Consider the following 14,567-nt stretch of genomic DNA (forward strand, 5'->3'; position numbering starts at 1 on the left):
ATTTCCCCTCTCTGCAATTCGTGACTGACAGGGGAAAGAAGGGCAAAGTGGCCAGGCTGGGAATTGTGGCCACTGCTTATTCGATGCCTTCAGCAATGCTGCTTCCTACCTAGGAGTGGCCAGACTAAGTGTAATCGAGACTTTTAGTGTTGTCAGTGACTTTGACAATGGAAGCTTGCTATGTTTCATCTACATCTACATGGATACTCTGCAAATCACATTTAAGTGCCTGGAAGAGGGTTCATCGAACCAACTTCACAATTCTCTATTATTCCAATCTTGTATAGCGCGCGGAAAGAATGAACACCTATAACTTTCCCTACGAGCTTTGATTTCCCTTATTTTATCGTGGTGATCGTTCCTCCCTATGTAGGTCAGTGTCAACAAAATATTTTCGCATTCGGAGGAGAAAGTTGGTGATTGGAATTTCGTGAGAAGATTCCGTCGCAACGAAAAACGCCTTTCTTTTAATGATATCCAGCCCAAATCCTGTATCATTTCTATGACACTCTCTCCCACATTTCGCGATAATACAAAACGTGCTGCCCTTCTTTGAACTTTGTCGATGTGCTCCGTCAGTCCTATCTGGTACGGATCCCACACCGCGCAGCAGTATTCTAAAAGAGGACGGACAAGCCTAGTGTAAGCAGCCACCTTAGTAGATCTGTTACATTTTATAAGTCTCCTGCCAATAAAACGCAGTCTTTGGTTAGCCTTCCCCACAACATTTTCTATGTGTTCCTTCCAATTTAAGTTGTTCGTAGTTGTAATACCTAGGTATTTAGTTGCATTTACGGCTTTTAGATTAGACTGATTTATCGTGTAACCGAAATTTAACGAGTTCCTTTTAGCACTAATGTGGATGACCTCACACTTTCATTATTTACAGTCAACTGCCACTTTTCGCACCATTCAGATATTTTTTCTAAATCGTTTTGCAGGTTTTTTTTATCTTCTGATGACTTTATTAGTCGATAAACGACAGCGTCATCTGCAAACAACCGAAGACGGCTGCTCAGTTTGTCTGCAAAATCGTTAATGTAGATAAGGAACAGCAAAGGGCCTATAACACTACTTTGGGGAACGCTATAAATCACTTCTGTTTTTCTCGATGACTTTCCGTCAGTTATTACGAACTGTGACCTCTCTGACAGGAAATCACAAATCCAGTCACATAACTGAGACGATATTCCATAAGCGCGCAATTTCACTACGAGCCGCTTGTCAGTAATAGGAACTGAATAACAGTACAGTTGAAGAGTGTAATCGCTGCTCAACTTGTAGGACTGCTATATACTTATATGGATATGGATATGTCCGAAAGAACAGACACCATCGATGACCTGCAGCCGTCTAGAACGAAATTAGAATTATATTAATACCTTCAGCTGCTAACGGGCTTTGATATATATCAACGGGGACAGGTGAAAACGTGTGGCCCGACCGGGACCCGAACCCGGGATCTCCTGCTCACATGGCAGACGCTCTATCTATCTGAGCCACCGAGGGCACGAATCTTTCTGTGAAAGTGTTTAGGTTTCGCGATCGATTTATATTACTTTAGTTGCTTCCACTTTTAAGTAGAGCAATAGATTTTTGTGATATCATGATTCACGCAACGTCTTTTGACTTACAAATATAAGTCACTTTCGTTTCGTTCAGTTGTATTGTACCACGTGTGAACCATTGATATAGACATGGCGTCCGATCGGGAATATTGTCCACTCTACACGTCGGGAAAAGAGGCTATGGTGGCCAAGGTGACCACTTTTCGTGACAGATGGCCATTATTACCAATAGTTCATTTTCAGTTTGTTTATCCCAAAGAGATTTAGCTAATTTCACATTTTATGCATTGTATAAAAACTGACGATAATGCATTACAAACGGTTTTATACACAAAATTAATAACCGTTTTTCTGCTCTTCTTCAAGGGTTTGAAAAGAGCTTCAAGATGGCAAGAAAATACATCTGGAAAGCAGAGTAACAAACATGAAACCTTGTTGCGATGCAAAAGGGAATTGAATCAGTAAACAATGATAACCTGCCTTTTTCAGTAGCAGCAAAACAAATCAGTATTCCACATAACAAGCTAAAACGAAGAGTTTTAAGAAAGATAGAGACCCAGCTGGCAGTAAAAAGGCTATGGGCAACTTAAGGGCAGTGTTCAGTGGAGAACAAGAGAAAGAAACACTTAATTGGCTCTGAGCACTATGGGGCTCAACTGCTGAGGTCATAATTCCCCTAGAACTTAGAACTACTTAAACCTAACTAACCTAAGGACAACACACACATCCATGCCCGAGGCAGGATTCGAACCTGCGACCGTAGCGGTCGCGCGGTTCCAGACTGTAGCGCCAGAACCGCTCGGCCACCAGCGGCCGGCAAATACTTAATTACATTTTACAATTGGAAAAGTGATTTCATGGAATTACAGTGAACAACCTTGGCGATTACCATTCCTGTTGGCAGAGCGTAACAAAATACCACATCGTTTTAGTAAAGAGTCTGAAATGGCAGGAAAAGTCTGGGAGGCGTGCTTTTGAGAACACCATTAGGAAGCAAGAATTTACCTCTGTGGCTGGAGCACAAGCATTTAACGAGGTGAAATAGACATGTTTATTATATGCTTAAAACCTGCAAGATAAACGAATGCATCCTGCTCGTCGTATTTAGTCGTATTTATAATGCAGATGAAACCGATCTTCTGACAGTTCAGTCCAAGAACAGCACTGTGTTTCCACACAAAGGAAAATGACAAGTCGGACCCCCTATTTCAGCTGACAGAGGTTTTCTGACGACTTTTGTAGTGTACATGCTTGCAGGAGGAAATTTCATTCCCCCTTTTGTGATCTTCCCTAGGTGAAGAATGAAGGTTAAACTTAAAAACGGGGTTCCGCCAGGAATTGAATTTGCGTGCCACCCTTGCGTGTGGATGCAGAGTGGAAGATTTTTAGATCGGTTTGCACATTTTTAAAATACGCAGAACCAACTACTTAGTATCCAGTTCTACTAATCTTAGATGGTGGCTCTACTCATATTAAGAACAAAGGTTTCATTGATAAGGCCAGACAAAATCTTACAATTGTTGTGTACTTGCCCCCACAATGTAACCACAAGCTGCAACCTTTGCATGTGGTATTTATGTCTCCCTTTAAAACCTTCTACACATAACCTTGAGGAAAATTTCTTCGCAATAATCCAGAAAGAATTATTACACAGTTTCAAATAAGAGCACTCTTGGGTGAAGAGCTTCTTCGTACAGCCGTTCCAATGACAGCAATGAATTGCTTTAGAAAGCGTGGAATTTTTTTTTTCTAGTCCCTAACGTGTTTACCGATGACGACTATACTGCGGTTGAGGTTACTTCCTTTGGACAGGGACACTACTATTATGCCTTGGTCAAGTATTGGTTCTTGTTCATTGTGAAACTGCTAAATCTTCTGCGAGTGCTGGTTACTCTGGACGCCAAACTGCTGTACTCCTTCAAGCAGGCCTATTGGTTCATTTTCGGAACCAGTTTACGAGCTGTCTTCAAGGCAGGCTGCCTTCAGATTGTATGATAAGTCTTCTATAGAACAAGATTTCCCTCAGCGTCCGAGCACTGAAGAACGTCCCTCTGAGTACCCAACAGGTGGCTTCCACATAAGCCCAAACGATGTAAAATCTTTTGCCTAAGAAACGAAGTGTGAACCAAAGACAAACTTGGTAAGAAATGAGTAAGAAAGGAAGGACTGCAATAATCACTTCAGGCTCTTATAAAAATGTTTTGGCTGAGTTTAAATTAAGAAAGATAACGAGAATTTAATGAAAAAAGGAAGTTCGAAGAAAAACAGGCAAGTAAAGCCATTATTCTACAATTCAAGGCAACACAAAATAAAGGTTAGAGGCCAAAAGTGGGACTAAGCGCTAAGAGAGTCTTTGCTAAAAAGAAACTTTTTCCAGAAGAAATGGAAGACGAAAAATCCACTCATAATGACAGTGACACAGATTGATTTTACTGCAAGGAAGCGTTTTCTAGATATAAAAAGAATGAAGGATGGATAAGATGTCAGAGCTGTAAACTAGGCTGATGAACCGTGCGCTGGATGTGATGAGGACGATGATAACTTCACGTGAGAATTTTGTACATGACTTAATGCTGTTTCTATGCGGATAAATTGTGAATGAATAATACTGAAGTAATAACCCATAGTTAGTCGTTTATTTCTCTGTTTACATCATTATGAATAATTAATACTTCTTATTTGTTGACCTTTTGCGCCTATAATGTATTCATTTATATTATAGTTCTCATATTAATAATTAGCGATGAAACATAAACTATAAGCCTACCTATTATTTAAACTAAACAGTCCACGTTTATATACCCTATAAAATATACTTTTGCCTTAGCTATAAATATTTGGTACGATACCAGGGATCACCAAATTTAGTATTGGAGGGCAGCGTGGAGGGTAAAAATCGTAGAGGGAGACCAAGAGATGAATACACCAAGCAGATTCAGAAGGATGTAGGTTGCAGTAGGTACTGGGAGATGAAGAAGCTTGCGCAGGATAGAGTAGCATGGGGAGCTGCAGCCGCGTGGGATAGCCGAGCGGTCTAAGGCGCTGCAGTCTTGGACGGTGCGGCTGGTACAGGCGGAGGTTCGAGTCCTCCCTCGGGCAGGGGTGTGTGTGTGTTTGTCCTTAGGATAATTTAGTTTAAGTAGTGTGTAAGCTTAGGGACTGATGACCTTAGCAGTTAAGTCCCATAAGATTTCACACACATTTGAACATATTTTTTTGGAGAGCTGCATCAAACCAGTCTCAGGACTGAAGACCACAACAACAACCTTACAGTATTTAGACACGATATATATTTGCGACAAACGTATGTTGACAGCCATGGTTTCATGAATTTTACGCTTTTTGCACGGTATTAATATATCTGTGCAGAGAACACGTATTGCGGATTCTGTATCTTGGGCCTCTTTATAATGTATTTTTTTCTTTCGTTTTATATTGTACGTATGTTCAGTTTAGCAGTGACTTACTTAGCGTCTTTTTTTCTTGGGAGTTGTCCCTCTAACGACTGAACAATGGATGTGTCCCTCTCCTGGTGCGGTCCTAAAATACGTGTAAGTAGGCTTTTTAGGTTTTTTTATAGTAACGCCACCTCTGTATGAAAATCACTGGCTGTGCTGTGTGCAGTCTGTGGCTAGTTTGCATTGTTGTCTGCCATTGTAGTGTTGGGCAGCGGCAGCTGGAAGTGAACAGCGCGTAGCGTTGCGCAGTTGGAGGTGAGCCGCCAGCAGTGGTGGATGTGGGGAAAGAGATGGCGGAGTTTTGTAATTTGTCATGAACCGCTATATATATTATGACTATCAAGGTAAATACATTGTTTGTTCTCTATTAATATCTTTCATTTGCTAACTATCCCTATCAGTAGTTAGTGCCTTCCGTAGTTTGAATCTTTTATTTAGCTGGCAGTAGTGGCGCTCGCTGTATTGCAGTAGTTCCTGTAACGAAGATTTTTGTGAGGTAGTGCTTTGTGAAAGGTATAGGTTAATGTTAGTCAGGGCCATTCTTTCGTAGAGATTTTTTGAAAGTCACATTGCGTTGCGCTAAAAAATATTGTGTGTCACTTTAAGCACAGTCTTGTATAATTTCTCTAAGGGGACGTTTCATATGTCGACCCTGCCAGGATACCTCACTGGAATCTTCTGATTTTTTCCTTGTAGTTTGTGTAATTAGCGTAGATTTTGTTTATTGCTAGCGCGTAATTGTAGAGAAAATCTCCTTTGTAGTTGCAGTCTTTCATTGTTGTACAGTAAAACAGTTGTGGCATGCATGTAGATTTGCACCAAGTATTTCGCAGCTGCAATTAACGAGATATTATTTTCAGTGCTATGTTAATGTGTTCTCTTATTATTGCTCTTCAAATTGTGTTTTTCTGTGTTATCATGTGAAATATTGTGACAATAATGGCGTGTGAAAAACGTAATACTAGTCTCCAAAGTAAACTGAGAAATGACAGTGAAGACGAAAGCAGTGTGTTAGCGTCACCGAGTAATGAATTAACTAATGTTCAAAGCAGTAATTTGGTAATTGTGCATAGGGAAATGGAGCGGGCGTCAAATAATGGTGTAGACAGTGAAACAGGTAGTGAACAGGGAAGCGTTATCGATCGATCGGTCGGCAACAGCTCGTCACAGGAATCGGGAATGACAGAACACAATATTGCAAATACTGCAGACTCAGGTTTTGGGTTCTCACCGTTTTCCGCTTGTCAAAATGTGAATGTTGCCGGTGCAAATTCACTGCCGAAAAGCACTGAGGAACATGTTTCAGACACCAGTGCATTGTTATTACAATTAATGCAACAAATGGGACAAAAGTTTCAAAAGTTAGACACAATGGAACAAATACTTCAAAAGTTAGACACAATGGAACAAAATCTTCAAAAGTTAGACACACTGGAACAAAATCAGAAACAAACACAGCAACAGCTTCAAAAGTTAGACTCATTGGAATAAACTCTTGAACAAGCGAGTGAAGATTTAACTACTGAGTTACATAACATTGAATCGAAATGTCAAAAAGTCTGTAATGACGTAAAAACTCAAATTTGTGAGCATTTTCAACCTATTTTTTCGCGGCATGAAAATGCATTACAGAATCACGAAGCAGCCATAAAAGAACTGCAAATTATTGTTCATGAAAATCATGAGACCTTGCAAGCTAAAATTGACTCAGTTGCGTCTACCGATTCGGTTACGCAACTTGCAAAAACTCAGGAAAACTTAAAGGACACAGTAGAAAAACACATGGAGGAAATTAGTACTTTATCAGAGAAAGTAGCTGAACTTTCGGATCAGCTAAATAATTTATCTACGAAGGTAGATGATAATCTGAATGACACAAAACCGGTAGTCTTTAATGACGCAGAAGAGTGCGATCAAATTAGGAAATTCAAACAAAATCAGAATCAAATTAATACGCAACACCAAAGAGAAATCCGCGAAGTACAAGATCAGCTGACACAGGTAGTACAAGAATTACGTATTTCAGAGGACACTCGCGCCCCAATACGGGAAGAGGGACATAGAAATACGGGACAGCCACAAAATAATAACACAGCGCATTTCGGAAATTACGACAGAAATTGGCAAGGTGCACCGAATTTTGAAATGGAAACGGCGTAACAATGACCGATATGCGACTCGCCGACATGATGATTTTGACTATAAGCTGTTCATTACTATGCATAAATTTAAAACATTTAAGAATTCTGGCAACGACATTCATCCACAAGCGTGGCTCCATCAATTCTCTCATTGTTTTCCTCCCAACTGGTCATTAGAACACAGATTAGAATTTATGTGTGGCTACTTAGGGAATGAACCAGCTGTAAGAATGCGAACGGTCATTCACGATTGCCACAGTGAAGGAGAATTTTACCATGCCTTCCTCTCAGCATACTGGTCTCAAGCCACACAAGACCGAGTAAAACATGGCATCATAATGATGAAACATTTCGAACAATCTGAATTTTCCAGTCTTGTGAAATATTTTGAAGACATGTTGCATAAGAATCAGTATCTTTCAAACCCATACAGCCCCTCAGAACTCATCCGCATTTGCTTAATCAAATTACCTGAACATTTACGGCATATTATTTTGGCAGGACGTTGCAAAGACGACATTGAAGCTTTTCAGGGGCTCTTACAAGAACTGGAAATTGACACTGACATTCGCGGAACGCGAAAACAGGAGCACAACAATTACAGGTCACATCTGTCACAATTCCGCGATGAAATAAATAATAACTGGACACGACAAGGCTATTCTCACAACACATATCGTGACCAAAACAGACACCACCCGTATGACAACTGTTGGCAGAGTAGTAATAATTACAGGGAAAGATCACCTCTCCGCGGTAGTGACTATCACAGAGACAATCAGAGAAACAGGCAATTTGGGAACCAAAATAATTATTATCATGGGAGACAGAATAACTTCAGAAGCAACAGTTCAGGGTGCAGTTACGATTCAGGGAGAAATTCTTCACCACGTGACCGACAAGAAAGAAACTGTGGAATCTACCGACATGACGACAGACGATATAATCATAACGACAAACGTGAATTTCATCAGAACTGGCGGGATTCAAACAGAGCAGGGCCCTCTCGGCAAGGCGAATTTGTAGAAGTTAGGTCTCCTAATCCCAATAACGACGCGCGCCAACAAAGGAACAGACAATGACTCACACAGCAGGCAGCCGCGTGCGCCGGCTGGCTCAGAGAAAAATAACATAGACGCTAACCTTGAGAAAAATTCCAGTATTCTTTATCGACGTGTACCGCATAATAATTGCGTTCAGGTTGAAACTCTGCGTACTAGGAAGAGTAAAGGTTTACACCACATTTCACATGTAAAACCATTTATTGAGAGATAATCTGCTTTTTAACTTTGTCTTTGCCATATAACTTTTCACTTTACATTACTAGTATGTTTAGAATCTGTTAATATGCAACAATGTTTGAAGTTAAATATCCAGTCAAGAACCAAGAGAACTTATTTAAACCGAAATTACGATTGCATTGTTATAGTGAACAGACGACACAGTGTTGTATTTCTACATTCTTGTTTGTTAGTTGCACGATTACATAACAACTATCAGGCTCACATACTTAGAACATATACCAGCACTGCTAATGAGATTTTCGTGTAACATTTTGGTTTACTTGAAAAGACATTCTTTATTTGAAGTACTTTCTGTGGGATTAAAGATGACTTAGCACTTGGTTTCTTTGACAGCTACACAATTATATCACGATGCTACTAATGTGTGACACAATTTACATTGTTGCTTTTGTGCTGTATCTGCTTTATATCTGCACAGTTTTTTTGAATTCTTCTGCAAAGTAAAACATGTTTTAGTAGTAACTTTTGTGGTATAGCTACAATGAGACTGCCTTTTCCGTAGCACAACAATATGTTACAGCACAGTACTTTCTTCATCATGGCAATAAGCGTAATAACTAAGATATCTATACGCAAAGCATTTCACTTTTGTTTATCATGAGGTAAGTACATTGACTTTTGCAGAACTTAGCTTTCGGAGGACAATAACTACGACACTTCCACAGAGATTATCTTACAGCAAGACGCACATTTAGTGCTACAGGACACGTATATGAGTAATTAATCTTGCACTTAAATCATTTATTTTTAAAAATATTTGAAGTACAATGATACAAAGGTTTTCCGTGACACATTTCATTCCATTGCTGTAATCTGTAACACCTGAGGGTATTATTCATTAATCCTCAGGGGGGTACATGCCTGCTTTGTGTACCATGTGTTTGGCAAGCACAAGGAGCCCTAGCTAATATGGTATTTGCTTATACAACTTTACACATCGGTACCATATTTCTCTAACTCAGAATTACACAGCTATCTGATCATTTACCTGAGAGAGACAAACATTTATTTTACTACATCAGTGACAGACGTTTACGTAATTACACCATTGGATAACTTCACACTTACCAAATTGTATGTTGTTTGTACTTTGTGAACTGTTCATATTTTTTCGGAACCATTGTGATACTATGAGAGCTTTGAGATATTTGGTATGGGATCATGATTTTTAAAGTGCGTTTGAGGCAGACGTCACTTTTGACATGAGCAGAGAATTTTTTTAGGTTTTGAAATTATTGGAGGAAGCTACGACGATTTTGAGAGTTGACTGAGATGTTATGATATTATTACGACGACGATGTGTATTATGCTGTTGAGGTATGTTTATGATCAATAAGATGATGATACCGTATATGAGGAGTTTGATTATGCTACATATTTCTTATGATGAAATACTGAAGAAGTGTCGACGAATAAGGTAAGAAATCATGAGTAGTGGTTAGGGACGCTGATTTGTGAAAAAGGTTGTTGGAAACCTAGAATCGTACTTTAAGAGTTATGAAATGTGTGTATATGCGTGAATGTATCACAATGCTGGCGAAAATGTTTTGGACGCTGTTATATTTATAGGATTTTGTTTCTACAGATTTGTAACCCAAATTCTTGACCTGTGAAATATTTTTATATGAGACTGTCACTGTAGCGGAAACTGCTATCGTAAATATTTCAGCAAGAAAGGTAAGTGACCTTGGCGTAATGCGTTTTGGGCGCCCAGCTGAGAGGTAGACGTCTGACAAAAGAAAGCTATTAGGTGCAAAAAAAAAAAAAAAAAAAAGAAAGGGAGGCCATTATCCGCGCTATTGACATTCCTTTGTAGAAAGCATCACAAATACGACACGCTCGAACTTGAAAACATATGATTACACTGTGGAGCTCTTAATTTATGATATTTACTAAAATGCCTAATGAAATGATGAGAAACATTTTACATCCATTGTCTTTCTAGTTGAGAGATTGCTCATTTTGTTTAATATCTAGTTTCTAGCGGCACTGCAGCATTGGTTAAAATAAAATTTTATAGATGTACTAATATAAATATTTTCTGTCTACAGATCGAGTAAACAATAATTTTTTTCAAAAAAAAATGAGGGAGCACAAAAAAAGACATTTACCTTCACAGGAACTGCATTCATAATTTTCTTTTCAAGTACTTGGTAATTTCTTTTGTAGAAATAGTTGTGGTGCACCACTTTAATTACTTAGACATTAAGATGTGATTATACAATTCCTTTATCTGCATTGTTGTCTTTAGTGTACTATTTTTTCTGCTTGAGCTATGTCATGTTTATGTACAAGTTATTTCATTTTCTGCTATTGTTTGCCAGGCATAGAGCTACTAAATTTCACTTTGCATTACTCTGTTAAGCCAGTTTACTACTGATTTATTTTTCTTGTTTGCTGCACGTTGCCTTATATTAGTTGTAATAATGCAATTGCTTTGCCAGTTTGAATTTTTTGTCATTGATGTTTGTGTTACTTGTTTTGTGCTGCTGCATTGCCTCGTTCCTTAGTTTAGTATCTGAGCTCAGTAGATTTAAGTTAGCTTAACAGGGGTAGACTATATAAGAGAATGAGTTGCGATGAAATGCATTGAGAAGTCATACGAAAAAAGTACAGAAAGCAGGTATAGATAGGACTTTTGGGAATAATGATGAATGAAGGGAGATCTCCAAGAAGTAAAGAAAGTTTTGTTTGCAAAATACTGCAGTAAAACTAACCCTGTCCTTTCCTTTTGTATTATTATGCTATGTGTTTGTGTACCCTTGTGTATTTCTTTTCTTCCTGTCTCTGTGTACTGTTTCATAGAAATTTTTTTCTGTTCTAGTACTAAGCTACATTCACTATGATGAGGAATACTGTTATCCTCAAATATAATTTGCATTTATAATATGTTATTTTCTTTGTAAAGATGTTTAGACACTATTTATTCTGTTTTGTTTTAATGCTCATGTGTGAAGTTGTAGTTTCAAAAGTTATTCTGATCTTTTATATATTTACTTATGTCATAATTCCTGTAACACTGATGTATATGTTATTTCGATTCTTTTGTAAAACCCATATTACTACAAATGTTATCTGTACTATTATGTTCTTTAATGATGTATTTTGTACCTTTGTAATTGTATTTTCATGTCGTAAATTTATAATTGTATAGACACCAGTTCTTCAAATTAAGTTACATTTCACTGCACACGTTTCTGTTGGTCGTAGTATATGGACAATATGTGAGAAGTAGGGACTGATAGTGTTTGAACGTGTGTTAATAGTTCAGCAAGGGACTGGATAACAGCATTGCTGGTTCTAAGGACATTTCAAAAAAAATTTTCTGTGAGTGCACAAGTGGTGGTTATGAACTTGCTATATTGTCCACAAGACTCTTCAATGGTGATTGTGCACCTGTACAGTCGCAACAGATGGCTGCTGGCCCATCTCTACAAGAACTACAGTGGGTCTGCATCTTTGATGACCCACCAGTACCATTATCTCTACAAGGACTACAGTGGGTCTACATCTTTGATGATCCATCAATATCATTATTTCCACAAGGACTGCAGTGGGTCTGCACCTCTGGTGGCCCACCAATACCGTAATCTCTACCAGGACTACAGTGGGTCTGCTCTGTGATGACCTATCTACCAATACTCTTCAAAATTTCGACTGACACTGCTGTGGGTTTCCTCTGTTGTGGCCCATTACTTGTCTGCATGTCAAGAGTCAGCACTGTCTTTCCGATGGAAGGACACTACTTCTTCAAGACTGCATGGAAATCCACTACTTCCGTGTGCATTTTCTTTTACTGCTCAAACTTTGTGCATAAAATTGAAACTAATACTGTGATCAATGATCAGGACTGTCTTTATGGACTGTGAGAAAGTTTAGCTTTTGACCAACATTGTATCAATAAGTGTGTGCATGTGATATCTTTGTTATTGTAATTATGAAAAATTTTATCAAATCATTATTGGCCACTGCCCAAAACAATTTGTAAAATTTTTTGTGGGGAGCATGGGGGCTATGTAAGTAGGCTTTTTAGGTTTTTTTATGGTAACGCCACCTCTGTATGAAAATCACTGGCTGTGCCGTGTGCAGTCTGTGGCTAGTTTGCATTGTTGTCTGCCATTGTAGTGTTGGGCAGCGGCAGCTGGAAGTGAACAGCGCGTAGCGTTGCGCAGTTGGAGGTGAGCCACCAGCAGTGGTGGATGTGGGGAAAGAGATGGCGGAGTTTTGTAATTTGTCATGAACCGCTATATATATTATGACTATCAAGGTAAATACATTGTTTGTTCTCTATTAATATCTTTCATTTGCTAACTATCCCTATCAGTAGTTAGTGCCTTCCGTAGTTTGAATCTTTTATTTAGCTGGCAGTAGTGGCGCTCGCTGTATTGCAGTAGTTCCTGTAACGAAGATTTTTGTGAGGTAAGTGATTTGTGAAAGGTATAGGTTAATGTTAGTCAGGGCCATTCTTTCGTAGGGATTTTTTGAAAGTCAGATTGCGTTGCGCTAAAAATATTGTGTGTCAGGTTAAGGACAGTCATGCATAATTGTTCTAAGGGGACGTTTCAGCCGTATTGTTTCGAGATTTAAGAACGCCTTTCGTCAGACATCATCAGTCGTATTCGCATGTGAATGGGCATTTTGCGGTACATTTGTTCCACGACCTGACTAGTTGCGTATGACTCTCAGTTTGCTATATTTCTGGCTAGATTATGATTGTTTCTGCCATCAGGTGTTTCTTCTGTCAGTAGCACTGGACAAGTAATCTCTTGTTCTGGTCACTATTTTTTTCGTTTTTTCCATTCTGTTCGAATACCTACGTCATTTAAATATAAAATTCATCAAATGTATGCTATTTAAGATATCAAATTGTCATTTTTATGAAAAATGCACATATTCTTGTTTCAAATTACATATACTGTACAATAATCATGTTTTCATTGCAAATAAAAAATTTTAATTGCCAATTATTTATAAAAGATGCTTTAAAGTTTAAAAAATTAAAAATTTTTTAACGTGAGGTTTTTGTACTTCAAGGAATGCTCATGATCATGCACCCCCGTTTAAAATTTTGCCATGGATGGGAATCGAATCAGGACCACTCACCTAGTAAACAGCCACACTGCCCTTTGGAAAGACGACTGCGGTGTAGAACAATAAGGAATCTCGAAAAACGGCAAAATCGATTTCCTTGAGACTTTTTGATGGTTACATGGAACTGCTTTGGCTAATTTATATTTGAGTTCTGACCTTCATGTACCAAATTTAAAAAATACAAAAAAATCGACAGCTATGTGGTGTTCTTGTAAGATTTGTACTGCTATCACTATGTGCCCTTAAGGCTGTATGCCCAGTCTGTGTAAAATTGGAAATGTCTATTCGAATTCTACAGCTGGCTGGAAAGGAGATAACGGAGCAAAAATATGAAATGAATAAATCAGCTACAACTGGGGATGCGAGGATGCGGGGATGCGAGAAAGCAAAACATGTCGGTGCGGCGTAGGTACTAGGCGACCAATAGGGGACAGAGCGCGGACAACAACAAGTTATGCAATGAGAGGCTCACCGGTTGCAGTAGACGCAGCCTGGGGGCGTGTTTGCCCGCCATGGCGTGCAGCACGGCCGGAAGGTCGACGGCGTAGCGGCACATGGGCGACACGCTGAAGAAGTCCGGCCAGCGCGGGTCCGTCGCCACCGGCAGGTGGCCCTCGTCTGACACCACCCCTGCCACAGACCACACACGCACTCGCAAAAACTCTCCAAAGCAATATTACACTACTGGCCATTAAAATTGCTACAACAAGAGGAAATGCAGAGGATACACGGGTATTCATTGGACAAATATATTATACTAGGACTGACATGTGATTTCGTTTTCACGCAATTTAGGTGCATAAATCCTGAGAAATCAGTACCCAGAACAACCACCTCTGGCCGCAATAACGGCCTTGATACGCCTGGGCATTGAGTCGAACAGAGCTTGGATGGCGTGTACAGGTACAGCTGCCCATGCAGCTTCAACACGATACCACAGTTCATCAAGAGTAGTGACTGGCGTATTGTGACGAGCCAGTTGCTCGGCCACCATTGACCAGACGT

The 14,567-nt window shown here is 39.3% G+C and overlaps 1 protein-coding gene across 2 annotated transcripts in view; it reads right to left on the reverse strand.

The window, feature by feature from the left end:
* Positions 1-14,567, reverse strand: part of LOC124794634 (fatty-acid amide hydrolase 2-A-like) — a 163,494-nt gene that overhangs the window by 39,601 nt on the left and 109,326 nt on the right. For both annotated transcript variants that reach the window (XM_047258153.1, XM_047258145.1), the window contains exon 6: positions 14,035-14,192. In XM_047258153.1, the coding sequence (XP_047114109.1) occupies positions 14,035-14,192 (158 nt within the window). The remainder of the gene's footprint in view (positions 1-14,034; positions 14,193-14,567) is intronic.

Source organism: Schistocerca piceifrons, chromosome 1 (assembly GCF_021461385.2).
Source record: "Schistocerca piceifrons isolate TAMUIC-IGC-003096 chromosome 1, iqSchPice1.1, whole genome shotgun sequence".
Lineage (NCBI taxonomy): Eukaryota > Metazoa > Arthropoda > Insecta > Orthoptera > Acrididae > Schistocerca > Schistocerca piceifrons.